Raw genomic sequence first — 22,952 nt, 5'->3', positions numbered from 1 at the left:
TTGCACAGAGGGACAGGAGGAACTCCCACTATGCAAGGAGGAATCCTTTAACTGATGGGATGTTCACCTTAGTTCTCTGTTGAATAGAACGCTGTATCACTTATTTCCAGACTCTGTGACCAAAAGCAGGAGAAAACAAGGATGATCCTCATGCTGAGGATGACGATGATTTTGCCATACATTGACTTCACTGTGTATGATACTTTGATGCATATTGATACTAACCATGGGAGTCCATGATCAAATGCATCTATAATAACCATGGCAGCTTGCATTCTTTGGGAACTGCTCTTTCAAAAATAGACACTATTATGTTTACAAATCACATATAATGGAATGAGCAGTCATTAGGATTGCCTTAAGCTGAATTGTGACATTTGATAGCTGCAGTAGTGAACTCTGCTGATGCCGTCCCAAGTTGTGTTTTGATTCTTTCAATAAACAAGTGCTCCACTATAGTAGAATGGTTCTTCATTAAGTCTAATTGGCAGGATGGTTACACCTGTTATATAGCATAGGAGATATATTCTGACAGTGGGGATCATATGCAAATAAGGTAAGTACATAGGTGTAGTTATGAAGCAGAAGGATGTACAGAACATGGTGTACAGAACATGATGGAGATGTAAACATACTTTTCCATGACATCCTTTTCTGAGTTGAAATTTAACATTAACTTAAAATCAGTTTCTACAGCAAAAGAAATATAAGTTGAACAGGAGACACAGTAGAGCAGTTCTAGCAAAGTAACTCTCAGTTACCCAGGGTTGTGTGTAGTCTGTACTAAAGAGTATTGTGTGTAATTAAAAAAAAATACTTCTTTATATTGTACATAAACCCTTTGTGGGATAAGCTGATGAATAAAGACAGAAATAATTATGACGATGGCTTCTTATGCATAATATTGCTTTTTTACCAGTCCATGAAGAGGATGAGAAATTTTGAGCCCAACGACAACCTCTGAAAATCTTATTTAACCTCTGGCTTTTGGGATTTCTTCCAGAAAACCAGAGATTTGCTTTTTTGAAAAATAACCTGAGACACTCAACCAGATTCTGTATCCACCACCACATTCTGCTCCTAACTGCATTCCTGTGAAATCATGGCATACACAAAGCCTATACATGTGCCATAGTCCGTGTACCACATACATACATGGTTTAGGATAACAGAAATTATCCTCTAAATTCCTTTAAGAAGCATAATGTGAGAACTAATGGCCTCATTCAGATACCATAATTTAGTGTTAATTAAACAAGCTTTGGATTCATCTGCAAAATAATCCTTCAGCACTGTTGTGATAGATAAAAAGAGAATTGAAAACATACGAACTACAGTTTAGCTTTATGTCTGAACCCAAATAAACTGTGGTTATGGTTTAAGGAAACAAGCGAACTTCAAGCCACGGCTCATGAACTGGGCTTGTTTCCGTAAACCACGCTTAAAATTAACCACAGTTTCAGGTTTGAACGAAACATTCATTTGTTTGTTTGTTTAGCATTTTCTGTATCACCAAGAAAAATACATGGGTGGCGAACAATAATATCACATCCATAAAACAAAGATGCATCACAAATCAGTAGGTCAAATTAATACACCAACATAACTAGATTTCAGAGAAAGACCGGATGAACTGGTGAGCTTTAAGCAGGCATCTAAATGTCAATACTTTCGGTGCCTTCCTAATGTTCATTGGAAGGACATTTCTAATTCCATGTGCTACCACACTTGAACATAAGATGAACCTTGGAATCACATGGCACTACTAAGAGTGTCTCATAGAATTGTAGAGTTGGAAGAGACCACGAGGGGCATGAAGTCCAACCCCTGCAATGCAGGAGTCTTTTGCCCAAGATGGGGCACGAACCCACAACCCTGAAATTAAGAGTCTCGTGCTCTACCAATTGAGCTATCCCCAGGATTGAAGTGACCAGGGAGGAGTATACAAGGTAAGGCACTCCTGAACAATAAATTGCAGTTAATTGAAAACAACAGCAAAAGCTTCTGATGTCCTCACAGCCATTTGAGCCTGAGGCTTGGGAATGTAATATTAAAATGTAGTTTGTCATTTGAACATAATGAAATAAACTCGTCATTTTTCCCCAGAAACCTATTGCTTCCAGATTGCTGAATTTTGGAGGCTGGGGAGTTGGCTGAAAGAGTTTATATACATGCATATATGTCTGTCCAGGATCACGGCATCAGGTGATGGCTTGCATGTGGGAAAGAGCCATCACAGCGCAAGTCCTAGGCAGAAATTTACATCACTACATCAGTTCACATGGCATTCCTCAGTATAGGCAGTTCCCATACTCAACTGAGTATTTGCATTGTATCTGTGCACTTAAATCTGCCCTAAGGCCCAGTGATGATGCTTTGCACAAGTCTTGACTTCTTGTTTTTCCCAGTTTTTATTGATCCACTTTACATTTTCTCTCTGAATTGAATACACTCGACTAAACTGGGAATGACTACTTTTAACTAACAGCAAAGTAAAATCTCAATTAATTTACTCCTTACTATGTCCATTGTAATGTTTCTTCTATTGCATTATATTGGACACAATAAAGCGTAATCTCAGGAAATTGTATGTATCTCCAGAAGGATATTCCAGCTTATTGGTACAGTTCTCTTTTCTCCCTCTTACTCTATTATTCATCCTTTATTCTAATATTTCAGTATACTCTGAGAGGCTGTCAAATACTGTGAATTCACTGATATGACATTTTTCAGTACTGTTTGTTGCGTTTGTCGTGCGATTCTTCTCAAGTCCCAGGAGGAAGATATACTGCTCCTAGATGCTGGCTAAAATTTAAAACCAGGAAATGCTTAGCAAAATATATGTGAATATTTTCTGCAATGCATGCATTCACACATTCTCCTGATGTTCCCAGTCAGTGGCAGAATTAAGTTATCTAAAGTATCTTAAATGTAAGCCATGGGGAAAGTCTATATTCTAATAGGAACTGGATTCTAATAAGAATTGTTTTGCTCATTAAATGCTTAAGGAACTAAGCTGGACCCTTTACCTGGACACTATATGCATGCATGCTTCACCTTTGTATCCCCCTGTTCCTCTGAGGAGTACAGGGATTATTCCATTTATCTTCAGAACCACCCTGTGCAAGAGATTAAACTCTGTGTGTGATTGGCCTGAGGTCCTCCAATGACCTTTGCAACTGAAGAGGGGTTGAAACCCTGGTTCAGCCCAATACGCTATTCTCTACTTCACACTGTCTCAAAGACAGTGGTTTCAGTGGAAGTTCAGAAGGTGACTTGCCCACATTGAACCATGCTGTAGCCACTTAGAAGTCAACTGGCACACCAAAGGTAAGAGGCCTTTTCCTCTCCCACATCATTGGTTACTCTAGACCCTTGGTTCATTTTTGCATCAGTAAATTTTTCTTTTTAACTAGTCCTGCTAGCCTTACCTGGCAAAAAAAGTAGGACAAAGCAGCAGTTGCTTTATCCACAATGGTGTCTTTTATTTCTGTGACTCCCAAAGTATTTCTGCACTACTATTATGGAACTTGACAAATCAAGGAAGGAAAGAAGGGGAAATAGTGTGGCTTTGCTATGTGGTGATGCAAGATAAGGCCGCCTATGGGGGCTGCTGTGTGTGGAACCCTCCCCCTCCCTCGGGTGAGAAGACAGACCCATCACCGTTGATAGATTTTAGAACATTTCTCTTCAGGCATTAGGAAGTCGTTGAGTGGGTACAGCTTTTTTTCATGGTGCTACTGGACTGTTTCTATGGGTTTAGTGCCATTTTAATTACATTTAGATTTATTGCGTTATTGTGCATCATCTGCCCTGGGATCATCTTACAGGATGGTGAGTAGTTTATAAATGTAAGTAATAAATAAACTTGAGAAACAAGAAAACTTGAAAAAAATCAAGTGAAACAGAAGCTCTTGTGCCACCTAAATGTAGGATGCTGGCAATATAATACTAAAGAACAACTACTGTTGAGTCATTTGTAAGTGTTGCACACACCCAAAACAGCACTTTGCATTGCTTTGTTTTGTTACATACAATAAAGTGAAAATGTGTGTTTCCTTGAAAGCCGCTCACTAAAATTGCAGGTTAATTATTATTCCTGTTATAGCAGGATTGTTTGCTACAGTGTTGCGCTGTACTTGCTAAGCTTAATTTATAGGAACATTTGCTGATTACATATGCATTTTATGAAAATAAAGAATTTTTAAAGCAGTTTTTGGTTTGTTCTGTATACTCCAGCGTATGTATTCCAGAACCTTTTTCTTGAGTGAGTTGTAATGCCCAACACAGGGAGACAGAAAATGACTTGTAGGACTCAAATCTGATTCATAAATGAGCCATTGAAATATGGTAATAATGTCACGCCTTAATGTGAGTAAAAGGAACCATGTGGTTTCTTCCCATGCTGGCCTTGCCAGGATGTGCTCACTTAGGTAGCTCCTCTTAACTTTCTGCATGGCCAGTGGCAAGGCCTCCAAGACCTTGAGAATTTCCACAGCCGCCACCCCTGCTTCACACACCCCTTGAGTGTTTTTGCCTGGCTGGTATGTGTCATTTAACTCGAATATTGCCACTTGCTTGCCAGGATGGAGAAGGGTGAGACTGTGCAGAAACTAGCCTCCTATACAAAGGTAAATTTTACATTTGTTGCTTTGCCCAGTTTTGCCTCTAGCCCTGTCCATCACTGACATGTGGCTCCTGGAAGATTGCCCCAAAGCGAATAAGGCCCTCAGGATGAAAAACGTTCCTCAACCTGTGTTCGATAGTTGAATGTTGATAGCATATAAAATACATACACCCAGGGGCATAGGCAGAGTGGGGCAGCTGCCCCCCCATCAATAAAATTTGATAAAAATACATAGCAAACAGGTTCTTCCCTCCAAAAAAACAAAAGGCCTGCCCGGCACCTAACAAAAATCCTGGCTATGTCCATGCATACACCTACAACAGGAGCAGTGCTGGAACTGTTGTAAAAGTTAGTTTACTTAGTATGGAAGTAGCAATACACCTGGACATAAATGCAGCCCTTTATTTACAACATTTTTGTACTACCTTTTACCATATCAGATTTCGGAGGGGGGGTGTTGTACAGTGTTGTAAACAAAAATATGCCCTTTTCCCTTATGGGGTATCCAAGAGCCCATATAGAGTCCTTACATAGGTTCCCTATTGGTAGGAGAAAATAACAGAGGCCAACCAGAGAATATTGAGAAGCAAAGCAGCTGGTAAGCTTGATCTTTATTGATCTGTTGCAACAGGGTGCTCCCCTCACTCACAGGAAAGGAGGAGGACCCACAAAAATGGCATGCAAGGCCTTATAAAGACTTTTGAAATTCCCATCCTGTAGATCAAGACCACCCCCAGAAACATCTACATACATCACAGAAGGGGTGTAACCTAAGACCACCCCTCAGATACATCCCACCTACATCACAGAAATTTTAATATTGTTTTTCTCCTGTTGTTGTTTATCTCCTGTCTAGCAGATTACTTGATTGGATTTCCTGAGGAGCCTGGCCAGTCTTTTGTAATGATAAGGCTCACACCCTTATTCAAACACAGACATACCCTTAAGACAGGATTTGTGAAGGAAAAGACAATGGGGAGGTTTTTTCCATTTTGACCTTGCAGAGAAAACAATTGGTTAGTTTAGGAATAAAAATGGTTCCAGGTAGGCCTTCCTGCGCTGATCTATGTATGTGCGGTTATGAACATTACCATATATCTAAGACCTTAAAATTCCTATCACAACAGCACAAAACAAATGACATAAAAACATGAAAAAGGGAGTTAGAGCCACAAAACTTGCTGGATTAAATGGGGGGGGGGGGGAGGAGCAATGGTAACTGTCTTGTCACCACTGCTACTCAATGCCCTACCAATTTGTTTTGATTTTGAAGAAAACTGAAACGATGCCACTGTAATACTAAAAAGGAAACTACTGTTCCACCACAGAGATAAATATTGGTTCCAGCCTTAAGGTCTAGTTACATGTACACAATGATATTGGGACGCGGGTGGGCTGTGGGTTAAACCACAGAGCCTAGGGCTTGCCGAACAGAAGGTCGGTGGTTCGAATTCCCGCGACGGGGTGAGCTCCTGTTGCTTGGTCCCTGCTCCTGCCAACCTAGCAGTTTGAAAGCACGAAGTGCAAGTGGATAAATAGGTACCGCTTCGGCGGGAAGGTAAACGGCGTTTGCGTGCGCTGCTCTGGTTCGCCAGAAGCGGCTTAGTCGTGCTGGCCACATGACCCGGAAGCTGTACGCCGGCTCCCTCAGCCAATAAAGCGAGATGAGTGCCCCAGCCCCAGACTGGACCTAATGGTCAGGGGTCCCTTTACCTTTACACTGGTCTTCGATCTAACAGTAGGTCCGAGACCAGGGAGAAGAGTCGGTGTAAGAAGACTGGAAAAAGTTTAAAGATTATTTACGGAAATACTGTAAAATTAATGAATGCTAGAAAAATGTTGGAATGAAGTTATATGGCTTTAGTGGAAATGTTATAAAGAATTAAGTATAAATAGATTAATAGAGTATTAAAGGAAAAAATAAGGTTAGAATGTGTTAAGATAATTATAGGATTGAAAACAGAGAAAGATAGAAAGGAATTGCTGAAACAATTAACAGAAGTGGAATACAAAAAGGGAGGTGTGAGGAGGTCGTGGAAATAAGTGAATGAGGGATAGGACACCAAAATTGTTTGATGTGTTTTGAATTGTTTTTGTTTTGTTTTGTTAGTTTGATGTGTTGATGTTGTGTGGTGTTTTTGTATTGCATTGTATTGTTTTCTTTTTCTTTTTTTGTAGTGTTTAAATTGTTGGAAAAGTAATAAATATTATTTTTATAAAAAAATAGATCTAACTGTAGGTTTGCAGGTACTGTGGCAGAATGTTTTCACAACACCTACCTGATCCTTTAAAAAAAAAACACATATGGAGTGAACCTGGGACTTTCTGCATGCAAAGCATCTACTACCACTGACAAATTATCCATCCCCATAATGGATAATGGAGGTAACCCCTCCCCCAACTGCCTTTTCTCTGCTCCAACACTTCCTCCTTTTGTTGTTGGCATACAAAGGAATATAAAGGGAATCTTAAAAGGAGCGTTAGGACAGACCCAGAAAAAGTTTAAGTGAGGCCTGAGCAATATTGAATTCAGATCAGATGGCTGTGGGTAAAGTTTAGCACACAATGGTTACACAAGGAACCCAATTGTGTACACATACTTTTAAAGCACATTTTATCCTGCAGAGAATTCTGGGCATTGGTTTTTTTTTAAGTTTGGCAATACAATAGGTAACTGAGTTCCCAGAATCCTTTGAGGGGAAAACACACTTTAAATGTTTATCGTGAATACTCAACCCCTGTGACTCCATCTTCCCCCTTTGAAGGAAAAAGTCATCCTCTCCTTGACTCCATCCACTGGGCTCAGAGTGGGAAAAGGAAGCCACATAAGACAGCCTGGTGCCGTTGCAGGTTTCAGAGGCTTCCTACCCAGGGTGCTGCTGTCATTAAGCCAACCAGGCAGTTGCCTAGGCCGGGTGCAGACCTCAAAGGGACTCAGGACTGACCTTTGAGGGGTGCAGTTTTATACAATTAATTGTGCACTAAAACATTTTCTATTGCATTTGAGAAAGACAATAATAGATAGTTGTATCATTTACTCTTCCAATTTAAAATAAAATGAGCAGTTTCAAGTTTTGTTTTTAATTATTATTATTTTGCAAGACAATCGCTTTTTTAACAACAAACAACAACAACAGAATATTAAAAACACGATAAAAGACATTAAAAACTTCCCTAAACAGGGCTGCTTTATAAAACCGAAGTTAGCAATTTCTATTTCGGGGTGCAAGTAATTAGACATGCCAAGGGCTAAAAATAGCCTGACACCAGCACTGTTCCCACCGAAGATTCACTCACTCATGCCCCCCCCCCGCCCATCCTGCTCTTTCCTTTTAGCACCGCCTACTACACCCTGGCCACCCGCCACCGCTTGCTTTCCCGAACCTCGAACTCTGGGCAGCAGGCGGCGGCGAAGAGAGCGGAGGGGCGGAGTTTGGGAGCTGTATGCAGATGAGGCGCCGCCGTGGAGCATTGTGGGGAGGCGAGAACCGGGGCGCGAGGCGAGCACGGAGAGATCGGGGCTCCGTCAGACTGGTCGATAGATGATGCCCGGCTGCAGGCGAGCGAAGGGAAGCGAGAACGGGGCCCTCGGGCGGGGCTTGGTATGGTCGCTGTGTTTTGAAGGGGTGCGGGAGGACGGCGGCCCGGGTCCGGGCGGAGCAGAAAGCATACTTACCTGGCAGGGGAGACACCTTGATCATGAAGGAGGTTTTCCCAGGGTGAGGCTCATCCATTGCACTGCGGGTGTGCTGACCCCTGCGATTTCCCCAAATGCGGGAAACTCGACTGCATAATTTGTGGTAGTGGGGGACTGCGTTCGCGCTTTCCCCTGATATCTGGTGTACAAAAACAGATTTAGTGTGTTGCTCAATAAAAATACTTGGGCTTACTAAGATTTTGACTTCTGTTTTGCTCAATGTTGCAGTTGCCTTTTTGTCATAGTTTAGAGAGCTTTCAGAAAACCGCCTGGGAATCACGAGCGGGGAAAGGGTTGCTGTGCTCACGGCCTGCTCGTGGGCTTGTCTGCTGTGAGAAGAGTGTTGTCCCTAGTGGGCCTTGGGTCTCATCACGAAGGGCTTTTTATCTTAAGTTCTAATATCCCCGTAGGAAGTTGTCCGGCCTTCATATATATGAATGCATAATATATAAAAAACATCTACATGATGCCTTGGGAACAACTTGCACCTTAATATCAGCAAGACAAAGGAGATGGTGTTGGACTTTGGGAGAAAGAGAGGAGAACTAGCCCCGCTGTACATCGGGGAGGACTGTGTGGAGTGAGTCTCTTCCTTTAAATTCCTATGAGTTTATCTTGGAAAATAAATACAACCCAGGTGGTTAAGAAACCCCAGCAGAGACTCCATCTCCTCAGAGTATTGCGGAACGATGTCAATCAACATTTGATGATCTCCTTCTAGGTAAAGGTAAAGGTACCCCTGCCTGTATGAGCCAGTCGTGTCCGACTCTAGGGTTGTGTGCTCATCTCACTCTAGAGGCCGGGGGCCAGCGCTGTCTGCAGACACTTCCGGGTCACGTGGCCAGCATGACGAAGCTGCTCTGGCGAGCCAGCACCGGCGCAGCACACGGAAACGCCGTTTACCTTCCCGCTATAAAGCGGTACCTATTTATCTACTTGCACTTAAGGGTGCTTTCGAACTGCTAGGTGGGCAGGAGCTGGGACCGAATGACGGGAGCTCACCCCGCTGCTGGGATTCGAACCACCGATTGGCAAGTCCTAGGCGCTGAGGTTTTACCCACAGTGCCACCCGCGTCTCCTTCTACCCGTCCACAATAGAAAGTGTCCTTTCATACTGCATCACGGTGTGGTACGCTGGTTTGACACCAACTGATAGGAAGTGCCTACAGAGGGTGGTGAATACAGCACAAGATATTATGGGCTGTCCCGTGAATCCGCTGGATGAAATAGCGGAAGAACATTGCCTCAGGAGAGTGAGGAAAATTCTCAGGGATGATTCACACTCTGGCCGGCACTTTCTTGATCTCTTGTCCTCTGGCAGAAGATACAGAAGCATGATTAGTCACACCAACAGGGTAAAGAACAGCTTCTATCCATGGGCTGTTAGGCTGCTGAATGAAAAATAACAACTGGGCAACTGACTTTCAGGTTTGGTGGGTGTGAGTCAGTAAACAAGGTTGGAATTAAGACTAAGAGAGCTGAGTGGGGGTGCTCGTGTAATCTCACTGTATACAAGTTGTACAAGTGACAATAAAATATTTCAAATATGTGCTTCTCCGGAGACAACGGCTTTCCAGCAGCGCCATCCTACGGCGTTCATGGAACGAGCAAGAGTGCAGAGGAACTACTGTAGATGTTCAGTATTGTTCAGCTAATAGAGGTTTCTTTTCCATGTTGCTGTCACTTTCAGATTATTTATTCTTAGTGGGTTTTCACCGTTTCCCCACGACCCGGGGGTTTCTTTTTAATCCTGAGGCAAGCGGTCATGGGCGTGTGGATTGTCTTCTCTGCCACTCTTCTGCCTCTGTTTTGTCCAGTAGCTTCTCCTCGTGAGAGTGGCTCTAATTGCTTTCTCTGTGGTATTTTGTTAACTATAATAAATTTTAGGTTTTTAAAGTTTGTCGTGAGCAAAACTTAGTAACTGAGGGGAGGGCATGGGAGGAGCAGAGGAAAAGAGGCCGGAAAAATGGGCTGGGAATGTGAGCAAATACTGAAATCTATTTCTCCCGCCCTGTCTCCTGGGCTGTGGAGCCAAAGCATCGCCCTTGCAAGCCGGGTGCTCAGCAGCGCGAGGACGACAAGGCGAACTAACAAACGCTGCCTTAAACCAACTTCTCTTCTTCCTCCGGCGGCGCCCTGAACAGAGAGGCGGCCGCTGGGACTGAGAGTCAGCAGCTCCGCCCCCTCTTTGACCGGAACGCGGCTTGGCGGGGAAGAGCGCGAGGAGGCGGAGCGACTCCCGAATGCAGATGAGGCGCCGCCGCGGAGCATTGTGGGGAGGCGAGAACCGGGGTGCGAGGCGAGCATTTAGAGATCGGCGCTCCGTCAGACTGGGCCGGTAGATGATGCCCGACTGCGGGCGAGAGAAAGGAAGCGAGGACGGGGCCCTCGGGCGGGGCTTGGTATGGTCGCTGTGCTGTAAAGGGGTGCGGGAGGACGGCGGCCCGGGTCCGGTCTGCAGAGAAAGCATACTTACCTGGCAGGGGAGACACCTTGATCATGAAGGAGGTTTTCCCAGGGTGAGGCTCATCCATTGCACTGCGGGTGTGCTGACCCCTGCGATTTCCCCAAATGCGGGAAACTCGACTGCATAATTTGTGGTAGTGGGGGACTGCGTTCGCGCTTTCCCCTGACAATTCTGGTCAAAGAACAGAGGACAAAGATGCTTATTGTCATGGGCTTTCCGTAAGCCGCGGGTTTCTTACAGGTGTTTTCACTTCCTTTGACTTGTTCTAATTATTTTATTCTTTTTGCATGGTAATATAATTTTTTTTATCCGTTTTAGCGCTGTGCGTTTTTTCAATATACATATGGGCCAAAATCGGTTTTGCGGGAAAACGATTCTAACCTTGCAATACACAACATTCTATCGCTCCTCATGGGAGAGAGTAAGGCAGCCAATTGTACATCCTCACGCCTGATCCCCAATTTCAGACATCGTGATATATCGGAATATTTAAATGTTTAACTGGTTATATCACGACTTGAAAACCAGGTATCGCTCAGCCCTAGTCTGTTTTTTAGTATACCTAAAATCCTTTGTTTATTAGGGGGGACTGGACTTAATGGTCAGGGGTCCCTTTACCTTTACTTTAATCCACATTGTGATAAAAAAAAATTGCAGAGGAAACTACTATAGAGTGCAAATTCTTTGCAGAGGTAACTACCATAGAGTTATCAAAATTTTCAAAAGTAGGTCCGTGGCTTGGCTTTTGAAATACAGGGAGTCCTCATTAATTAGAAATTGGGAACACTGCTTTAAGGCTTTTGACAAAATCTCCTGTGATATTATTGTGGGAGAAGCTAGTAAAATGTGGACTGGACAGATAACTGTTAGATGGCGTTGTATCCGATTGATCAAAACCCAAAGAGAGTGCTTATTAACTGCTCCTTATCAACTTAAAGTTACAAGTCAAAAGAGCGCATGACAGCTCTCGTATCTGTTCGTTGCGGTGGAACCCTAACATACAATATTATTTTCCCACTTACACACTTCCTGCGTTGAAGTAAAAACTAGTAGAAAACAACCCAGACAGCAAGCGTTTTCTCTTCTGTTTTTTTTGACCATAATTGTCAGGGGAAAGCGCGAACGCAGTCCCCCACTACCACAAATTATGCAGTCGAGTTTCCCGCATTTGGGGAAATCGCAGGGGTCAGCACACCCGCAGTGCAATGGATGAGCCTCACCCTGGGAAAACCTCCTTCATGATCAAGGTGTCTCCCCTGCCAGGTAAGTATGCTTTCTCTGCAGACCGGACCCGGGCCGCCGTCCTCCCGCACCCCTTTACAGCACAGCGACCATACCAAGCCCCGCCCGAGGGCCCCGTCCTCGCTTCCATTCGCTCGCTCGCAGTCGGGCATCATCTACCGACCAGTCTGACGGAGCCCCGACCTCTCCGAAGGCCCGCGAAGCCCGTTTCGTGCTCTCCCATAATGCTCCGCGGCGCCGCCTCATCTGCATACAGCTCGCAAACTCCGCCTCTCTTCGCCGCCGCCTGCTGCCCAGAGTTCGAAGAGGGCTCCGTAGCGCCGCGCCCGCCGCTCATAGCCAAGGAAAGTTCGAGGGAAACAAGCGGTGCTAAAAGTGGACGGCGGGTGTTGCGCTGTTTCCCTCCACCTGTGCTTACGTTGTGTATTTGTAAATAAACTCAAATATTAACAAAATGCCCTAAGCCTCCAGTGGTCTCTTTTTCCAAAGGAAACCAATCCTGGGTTATGTGCTGTCCCTCTCAATCGCCTTCTACACAGAGAAGTGGGAAGGAAGTAACAATATGTTGTCTATGCAGAGGGAACAGAGTAGCCATTTTTACCTTACTGTATAAATTTCCCTCAAAAAGTAGCAGAAAACTTCCCTTTTTACTTTACACGTTTGTAAAGTCTTTCAGACATAGCTAACCAACTGGAGGAAACAGTGAATACAGCTTCGTTGATCACATCTCAGTCTGTTTCCACTTGACCGAGTTATCCATATAACTGGGGCTTAAGGGAAACAAATTGCTAAAAGTATCTATATTAATAGCTTTATTATTTATATGCGACCCATTTTACTGGATTGCCTCAGCCTCTCTGGACGGAAGCCAGAAGAATATATAAACACATGTCTGGCTAGAACATGGGAGAAAGTAGAACTCCAGCGGGCCACAATGTGTTGGCTAAACTTTGCCAACTGTTTTAACGATAGAAGGACCTATCACTGGAATGTGGAATGCTGAAGCATCAGATTTAATAACTGAGTGCAAGGTTAGTGCCTTTTGTGCATTTTAATTTTTTGTATTCCTTTTTATTTGTCCCTAAATTCACAACATCTCAGACAACCTCTTGCTTCTTCATAATAACATCCTGCTCATCCTGTTTATTTTATGATAAACTGGGCACCAAATCTATACAATTTAGGAATGTCAGCAAAACCTAATGGATCAAACTGGATATTTCTAATGGGCTTAATGTATGCTTACTTCAACTTCCAGAGAAACTGAGGAAGAGTGCTCAAAATTATTCCGTCTGACAACACCAAGGGGCACATTAGAAATACACAGACGAGACTAATAACAAGCTACATTAGAATATAATAAAAGCAGTGCTAAGTTACTTAAGGGTTGCAGTCCTATCCATACTTAATTAGAGCAAAGCTCCATTGAATACAATGGAACTTACATCTGAGTAAACATGCATGAAAGTTTATTTACAGGTACACAGTTCTGGGTTTGGAGCTTCAGCAAAATGGGAGATTGAGACTAGACAAATAGCAAACATTGTGGAAAGTTTAGCTTTTTGTGTAGGGGGCTTGGCAAGGTTTACATCAAGGGGAACTACCTAACCTGTGACATCCAGACATTGCTTGGCTACAGCTCCCAGCATCCCATCTTACTGACCATGCTGGCTGGAGCCAGCGGAAGTTGGGTCCCTTGGCAGAACAATCGTGTATAAATATGATAAATAAAAACCTGGAGGGCTCCAGGTTAGCGAACCCTGGATCAAATTGTAGGTCACCCTTCATCAGCCTAGCGTGGTCCATATGTTTCCATCAGCCCCAGCGAACACAGACATAATGAGAGTAACACAGTATGTAGAACTGACAATGGACATAGTGGCCATTTAGGAATACCAGCAGATGGAAAGGAGGAGGTTCCCCACTCCATAATAGTGCCTTTCGTATACTTTACTCCATAAAGTAATCAGCCAATTGATGGTACTATGCACTCTTTACAAAGTCCAATCTCAATCATTACACTGGTATGTAGTGGAGATTTGATGTTGACATTGGCCAGCCTCTTCCTCAAGAGATAGCTTTGTTTTATAGTCACATGTACCAGTTGCCATGATAACCGCATTAACCTTGGTTCAGCTCTTTGGGGCAAGTGGAGGATTTAAATGCATCTGGTATTCCACTATCTAGTTTGGAAATTATTTTGTAAATCGGCTTTTTCCAGGATGGGTCCGAGTCCTTCCCTGCCCTGACAGCACTAAAGAACTCCTGAAGGGTCAGACTAGCAACATCCAGGAAACCATCAGGAACCTACAGACAGAGAAGAAGAAAGTTAGGACTATGAAGCAGCCACTGGTCAATTTGACATCTGCATAGGGTGGACTGATATTCATCAAAGTGAATGTCCTGAATGTCCTGCAAAAAAAGTTTGTTTGCTTGCTTGCTTGCTTGCTTGCTTGCTTGATTATATTAAAACACTAATTGAGGAGAGGGGAATAAAGAACATTGTTGTGCACTAGTTTGGAAAAAACCATGTTAATCTGCGTGTACAGACAGATGTACACACTGCCGCTTTAGATGACACGATTGTACGAAGAAGAAGAAGAAGAAGAAGAAGAGTTTGGATTTGATATCCCACCTTTCACTCCCTTTAAGGAGTCTCAAAGCGGCTAACATTCTCCTTTCCCTTCCTCCCCCACAACAAACACTCTGTGAGGTAAGTGGGGCGGAGAGACTTCCAAGAAGTGTGACTGGCCCAAGGTCACCCAGCAGCTGCATGTGGAGGAGCGGAGACGCGAACCCGGTTCCCCAGATTACGAGACTACCGCTCTTAACCACTACACCACAAAGGCGTGTACAATTGGCACCTGCAATGTACAAAAGGATATTGTGAAAAAGAACAACCCCAGTGTACTCCAAAGACTACATTTCTGCACAGCCTAAAGTGTTGTTTCACTGTTTATGTCCTTATGTTGCCGGGAGTTATCTAGTTCCGGTAAAAAGGGCATTTTCTCAGAAAAATGCCACAACAGGCAAAATAAAACTATGTAGCAAGTGTAACCTCACCTCAAAATCATTCCCTTTGTTGTAGTGCACATTGAGGATCCGGAAGAGCTCAGAGTCCCTGGTCACAATGAGGTCACTGGGATCTGTGACGTCCTCCAAGACGGCTTGCCTGGCAAACTTCTCCATCTGGATGTAATAAAATTCACGGAAGTTGCTAAACCACTTGATGAGCTGGGAGGTGATGCAGCGGGTAAACTATGGAAAGGGCATGTAACATGGTATTATTGGATATGTACATCCTAACAAGCACCTCCCACCTGTGTGGATGGGAAATATAGAGACACATTTTGGAGGCATAACATTGAAAACACCCATGGGTGAAGGAGCATGAGCAGAAGCAGTGAGTCACAGGCATATGACTCCCCTAATGCAGACAGCTTGTCTTCTTAATTAGCAGGTTCCCCCTTGCCCCTTTATTTTGGAGCAGAAGTCACTTTAAATGAAAGGCGCAATGGGAAGAAACTCCCAGATAGATTGTGTGGTTGATGTGATCCTCTAGATTTTGCTACGCTACATCTCCCATCATCCCTGACATGCTGGCTGAGGTTGGAGTTCAACAATACCTGGAGAGGCCCATGTTAACCACCCCTGAACTAAAAGAATAATTGCAGGGAAAAACACGTCCTTTGCTAATCAATACATAGGTAAAGGTAAAGGGACCCGTGACCATTAGGTCCAGTCGTGACTGACTCTGGGGTTGCGGCGCTCATCTCGCTTTATTGCCAAGGGAGCTGGTGTACAGCTTCTGGGTCATGTGGCCAGCATGACTAAGCCGCTTCTAGCAAACCAGAGCAGCGCACAGAAATGCTGTTTACCTTCCCGTGGGAGCGGTACTTATTTATCTACTTACACTTTTGATGGGCTTTCGAACTGCTAGGTTGGCAGAAGCAGGGACCGAGCAACGGGAGCTCACCCCGTCGTGGGGATTCGAATCGCCGACCTTCTGATCAGCAAGTCCTAGGCTCTGTGGTTTAACCCACAGTGCCACCCGTGTCCCTTCAATACACACTTTCAAGCAAACATATTAGTAGGTCTTGCCCACAAAGATAAGCACTGCCAGATTTTTACTGGGAATATATGCATTATATCAAACACCAGGTCAAATCTCTGTTTTAATTCCTCCTTCAACTTCTTGTGGAAAAAAATGCCTCTATAAGTCTATAGCACCAATGGGCCATCCATTCCTCCCCTCCCCCCCCCCATCCATTGTGAATAAGCATAATAATGTTGCTGCTCTGTAAACTGTCACTAGGGACCACCAACGCTCCACCACTGATCTCCAAAGAGGCCTTGCGCTTCACTCATGAGAAAAGTCAGGGAAATTCTGAACTGTTTTGTGGTATGCTCTGATTCTAACCTGACACCCACAACCTTACGGAGGATGTACTGATCCAATCCAATGTATTATTTTAATTATTTACATTCCACCTTTCTCCATCAAAGTTGAACCTAATATAGCTCACCAATATACAAAGAAACCCCAGAATGAAACATTTTATCCAAATGAGAGTCTGGGGACTAGGCAGACAGGCAGGAATGGTACAGTCTAAAAATATTATTTATTTTGTAATTATTATATTTCTATACAGCCCTTCATCCATAGATCTCAGGCTGCTTCACAACATAAAAATACAATATAAAAAGAAATACATAATAATAAAACAACAAACAAACAAACAAACAAACAACAACAACCCCTCACCCACCCCTCAATTACAATTATTTTGTACACACCGCTATGCATATTTGCTAGCTGGTACTTCTTTCTTGCAATACCTTTCTTCCTCTTTCAGTTTCTTGGAACAATGCATAACCTGGTATGTAATAAATTAACATCTGCACATATTTTTACATTAACTTTGGAATACAAGAAGCCAAATACTTTTACCTGGACATCTAGGAAGTAGGTTTTCAGCAGAGAGGATGTGGGATAGCGAGAGAAGAAGAACATCAGCTTAGCCTTTTTCAGGTGGCCAGGGGTCAAAGCTTCCTGGATGTAAATCGAAGTCAAGGAAAAAGTTGCTTGCTGTTCCCAGTCCCCCTAGCTAACATTATTTGGGGCTGTGTAACACTCTACCTTGCGGAACAATTGCTGAACAATGTTTAAGGGCTGCCAACTCCTGATGCAGAGTTATTGCTGGCAAATGCTGTTTCTTGTTGTCATTATATAGCAGTGATTCCATGTCTATCAATTGTAGCATGCAGGAATCAACTTGTCACAACAAGAGGTAGGGGAGGAAGCTGAGCAGTCAAGTTATTGAGTGCAGGTTCTATCGTCCTTGTTAGTTTTCTCAATGATCAAAGCTATTACAATGCAGGATCTCACCCTAGGTCAGGAGTTATTCATCAGGAGTAGGATCTGACCTAGTGTGAGATCCTGCAATGTACCAGTCACTTGTTCAACTTGCATTTATTTTTCTGGAAATCTCTCTTGTTCCATAGGCACATGTAGTGCAGTTAAGCTTCCCAGATCCAGATCCTAAAAGAACCAATCCTAAAAGGAAGGCAGAATTTGTTTAGGTGTGTCTTTACTTGAAATGGTGAGGGAAGCTTCACCTGAGATAATTTTTCCTTCTGCACAGCTCTTAAAGGTGTGATAGCTCTCTAAATGTTTGGGCATGATGAGAGCCCTTAACACAATGTTGAATCTTGAATAGTTCAGATGCTGAGGTCAGGCTTTTATGGGCTAATCTGACAGAGAATGTTTAAGAGAGACAGTGTCTTTACTAAGGAGAACTAGGCAGAGCCAGATGAGCTGCAAAGCCTGTTTTTTAGCCTAGTGTTACATTGCTGTTGCTAAGAGATTAAAAAACCAAGTTGAAATACTGTATATGGTACTTACATATAAACTAAGGACATTAACAAACCAAGATACAATTAAGTTAATAAAACCTCTTTATGGGCCTTTGCAGCAGAAAAGGGAAATCTAACAAGTATTTTTGCTATTATTTTGCTCGCGTCAGCCAATAACTAGGTCCTTCCTGGGTATTTTAGCAAGGTGGGAGTAAATAATCTATTTTGGTCACCTCTATACAAGTTACATACAAAATCCCTCATGTGTTAATGTTTCTGTTGCTCCATTCCTGCAAGGGCAGAGCCATTTGATGAATGAGATAAACTTTTACTTACTTCTTATTAAGTTCTATAAATTTATTCAGAACACAAAGTAGCAGAGTTGTCCTGCTTCTTCATGTAATGAGGGAAACCTGTAAGAATCTGGTTACAGAATGTCAAAAGACGTTATTTCCTGCTCAAATATGCTAGCTCAATGTGATGTGAAATGCTACAGTCCAAGTGTATGAAAAACAAAAATCTAATTGGGGTCATTTGGTTAGAAACTGTTCTTGGAGGATGTATTTTGGAGTGGGGTGATGAGTGCATAACCCGTTTTCCCCTGCTGCAATGCCCCTGATGCTGCTTTCTCTCCTGAAATAAAATACTTTTGACTGGATGTCTGAATCTCAGTAAGGATGGTGCCAGTATTAGTGGGGGAAAACAAAAAAAGTGCATTACAGTGGTACCTCAGGTTAAGTACTTAATTCGTTCCAGAGGTCCGTACTTAACCTGAAACTGTTCTTAACCTGAAGCACCATTTTAGCTAATGGGGCCTCCTGCTGCTGCTGCGCCACTGCAGCACGATTTCTGTTCTCATCCTGAAGCAAAGTTCTTAACCTGAAGCACTATTTATGGGTTAGCGGAGTCTGTAACCTGAAGCGTATGTAAGCTGAAGCGTATGTAACCTGAGGTACCACTGTATAGTTAGAAGTAATATGCACTGGAAGGCTGGTGAATTTTCCTGAGGATAAAAAAACAAAACCAACCCAATATAAACTGAAAAAATAGTTAGAAACTAGGAGAAGCTGCAATGAACAGATTTGCCTACTACTAACAGATGCTGATGATATAGGAAGGATATATGTGTTGAAGGAAAGTACATTCCATCCATCATAGCTTGCATTTCAGCCAACTCTGCATTTGAAGCTCGAAGAGAGGCCAAACTTTCAATTTCAGCAGATTTATAGGATGTTGGACATCGTTGGTGTCTCATGACAGATGACTTCAGTTTGATTGGTCTCCATGGCCTATCTAAGCATTCTGGAGAAGGGACCATTTTTGGAGACGGGCTGCCCCAAGGGCTATTCTGACCACATAGCAGCATTTGGCTAAAAATACTGTTTCCTTGAACTTCAGAGGTCATGACCAAGGGATAATTCATGGGTGGTACTTGGCAGGGTTTCCTCTCCATTTTTGAGCGGATGGGATAAGAAGGAAAAGCTGGAGGTTTTTCTGTGGCTACTGACATGGTGCTTTTATGGGAAGAAATCTTAGGAAGCCATTTGCTGGGTGCACTTGCTGCAGCACCTGTAAATTCTCTCCCAGTAGAGGACGCTGTTACTGTGGGATTACTTGGCAGATGGGGCTGAGGGTCTGGGGATTCAGGCAATACTTGCTTCAAAACAGAGTCCACAGCCTGTGTAACCACCTGTATTAACTCACGTTTCAATATCTCTGAAAGAGCTCTGTCTTGTGAAGTCAGACTATGCGAATCTGCTGTTCTATTTCCTTTCTCTGACCATTCAGATCCTCTCGTCTTGGGAATGCTTCTACAAAAACGATCTCTGCGATGGCCACTTGAAACACCCTGACTATCCAAGCTTTGTCCAAACTTCTCCTTCAGCAAACCCAAAGTCTTCTCCATACTTCCTTGGCTTGGACTGGAATCATTCAGCTTATTAGGCGGAACAAACCTTTCTTGTAGTTGCTTCAGCTGCTGCTGCAAAATGTGGAGCTGTTTTTTCAGCTGGAGGCATTCTTCCACTTGAATACCATTTTGGCCAGCTCTTGCCAGAGAAATATCATGTAGACTTTGCTGCTGAGGAACTCTCTGCTTTCTCTTGTTCTCTCTGTAGCTCCCCTTTACTTTCTCTAAATGGTTTTGACCTCCTTCCACTTGGATACCAGGCACTATAGGGTTTGGTGTCAGGCTCATTCCCCGGATAATATTTTCCACCCTGGCCCTCTTAGCTTGCAGGTGTTCATTATGGAACTGACTAGAGTTAATCAAGCCACAGTCAGAACTCGGGGAGAAGGCTTCCCTGGAACATGTGCCATTCCCAGCACTTTGGAACAGCAGTTCAGTTTTCTGTGAGGAAGGGAGAAGAAAGCTAGGATCTAGCTCACCATTAGGTTCTGGCTGGCTGAGGAGATGTGATATTATGGATGCATAGTATGAAGCAGGAGAAAAGAAACAGTCTCTTTCAACACAAGTGTCTCCTTTCTGTCCACCAGCATGTCCAGAAGTAGGTCTGTAATCATAATGATCAGCAATAGGATTCCCATTCATATCTATTTCTCCTTTGAGATGCAGGGTTAGTATCCAACAAAATAGTAGGAGTTATTTGGGTTAATGAGATTGTAATACAGGCACAACGTATGAATGCGACACAATAGGTGATGACTTTTCTTTTTTAAAAAACACCTTTGAAGGCCAGAAATCTGGAGCAGTGAAAGAAAGGAAGAGAACATATACTATCTAGTATTTTATAAAAATCACAAGCCTTCCATATGTACGGAAATGATTCTTTCCTTTATTCATCTTGTATCTCTGTTCAAATACTACAGTCTGTCTAGAGAAAACAAACAATAGAGCTGGAATTCTACACCCAGCCCAAAGTAGTATATCATATATTCTAAGAAGCATCCCCCAAGAGATTTTACAGCATTCCCATTAGACTATGGCACTGCTAAACTGTTCTTATAATGAGTAAGAATTTCTGAACATTTAACTGAAATCTACCCTCCTATCTAATCACAGCATTCTTTCTGGCACTCTTTTGCACCTTCTGTGCCGATTTTGGCTACAGTGAATATGCCAATGTTGACTGAATTTCAGGAGTCAGGTGTACACCAGGGTAGGTCCTTTATGGATTGAACCCCCACATTTGTGCCAATGCAAGCATGCTCACCAGTCGTTATCATGTTATATCTAAAGTTACTATCTGCATCCTTATAGTCTCCTCCAGAAATCTCTAAAGAAAGAATGTAAAAACACAGCTACAGTACTGTGAGAAACTATTTCCATCAGCTGCCAAAGGTACTTTACCAAACAGCCAAACCTCTCACTGCACACTGAAGACATTGAACAGTAAGACATTATCTCAAGATACTGAAATAATCTGATGCCCTTTCCAAAACAACCTTTATCAAAAAGTTTTCTCAAGAGGAATCCTGACAAATTCATAATGACTCAGTCCTGAATTCAGACCCAAATTTCTCTGAGACACGCACCAAATGTCTGGGTACTTCATCAAACTTTCTTAAAATTCCTGCAAATAGTCAGAGTATTGACACTTCTTAAATCCTTCTCAGCAATCAGACGCTACCCAAATAGTCAAAGTTGCTTTTTCATACCCTCAAACTGCAATTGGAAAGATTTTTAAAGGAGATTCTAAAGGAAAGAGCATGATAAAAAGGTATTGTCAGAGATATTTTAAAAACAAGTTGTTTCTACAGTCTTTCTAACTAAAATCTGCAATTAAACCTTATGGGGGGAACCCCACAAAATCTCTCCACATGGAGATTGTGTAGCATTGACCACTTACCTTGGCTGGCAAAGGTATATGGAATGCTACTCTGTACTTTTACAGCATCTGCAGACCCCTTTACTGAGAAAGAGGGCACTGAATCACTGGTGCTGTCATTAAAGATCCCTCTAACTGCAGCACCAGTCACAGGGCTGTGAGGAAGGCCAACAGCAGCCAACCAGCTTGAGGAAGCCTATGAATATGTAAAACAGAAATCCAACCATCAGGTGCAGACACATGTGGGATTTAACATTTACACTATGGTTGCTCCCAGACAACCTGTTTCTTCAGTATTCATTTTGATTTGTTTGCAGGGAGATTAGATGGCAGCTATTTATTGAGCATTCTTTCTTATTTGTTTGTGTGGAGGTTAGTTATCCTACACTTTATTTTAAAAAGCCAAATTTAGGGGACATGTGTTTGTTGTGGAAGAGCTCCAATAGCACAACCTTCATTTGATGGTACGTGAATGAATTTCACCTCAAAGAGTCATTTGAACAATAATTGCTCTTTCAAACAAAAAATGGAAGTTACTCTAAAGTATTGTCAGCCAAATGAGGACTTGATCAATTGATCAGTGCTGATTCTCAATAATTTCTGAAACCACTTTCTTAGCTTTAAATAAAATAAAAAGATACCAAAAAAAAATATCCTTAATTCACAGTAAGGTGGCAGATGAGGCAGAGGATTCACTTCATTGAGTCTCAAACAGCTCTGCTTCCCTCTACCAATGGAGTTCCCTTTTCTGCCCAGCAAATGTATGGGTGGGTGTGGATAATCCAGAAAGGTTTATCCACTTTCTGCCCTAGGTGTCATGAGTGAGTGATGGGGCTGAGGATAAACACTGCTTTTCTTCAAACCTCACCACTTCCCAACAGGGGTTTGTATTGCTCTACCTTGCAGGGGGGCCCATAAACTTTGCCACTTTGGCTAGGTGAGTGGCACTGCTGGCCTGCCATTAGGCAGAAGTGGGGCAACCTCTTCAGGAGGCAAGTGTGGGGTGGCAGCACCCGGCCATTCCTTCTGAGCTTTTCCTCTCTGCTAGAGGTCAGAAATGTGGATGCCACAAAGCCTGTCCTGAGCTCCCTGAACAAAGCCTCCTGCCTCAGGTGAAATGAAAGGTTTTGTCCTGTCCTCAGTGCCATTCCAGTAAGGTTCTGCGTGTGAAGCAAGGCACCAACTTGTCCTTCATCTCAGGCTGCAAAACGTATTGAGCCAACTTTGGCGGAAAGACTATCCTGTTTCGCTTATGAGCTCTCAGGCATTGGGCTG

The 22,952-nt window shown here is 43.1% G+C and overlaps 1 protein-coding gene across 1 annotated transcript; it reads right to left on the bottom strand.

Moving 5' to 3' along the window:
• Positions 1–13,582: 13,582 nt before the first annotated feature.
• PROX2 (prospero homeobox 2) lies at positions 13,583–22,094 on the bottom strand. The gene is made up of 5 exons (XM_081882161.1): positions 21,699–22,094; positions 18,980–20,592; positions 16,985–17,137; positions 15,097–15,291; positions 13,583–14,340 (listed from the first exon to the last, which is right to left on the bottom strand). The coding sequence occupies exons 2-5, from the start codon at positions 20,438–20,440 to the stop codon at positions 14,155–14,157; spliced, it is 1,995 nt and encodes a 664-aa protein (XP_081738287.1). The 5' UTR covers positions 20,441–20,592; positions 21,699–22,094; the 3' UTR covers positions 13,583–14,154.
• Between the last annotated feature and the right edge of the window lie 858 nt (positions 22,095–22,952).

The sequence above is a fragment of the Podarcis erhardii genome (genome assembly GCF_964252035.2).
Source record: "Podarcis erhardii genome assembly, chromosome: 1".
In the NCBI taxonomy this organism is placed as follows: Eukaryota; Metazoa; Chordata; class Lepidosauria; order Squamata; family Lacertidae; genus Podarcis; species Podarcis erhardii.
This window is presented reverse-complemented; position numbering and strand designations above follow the sequence as displayed.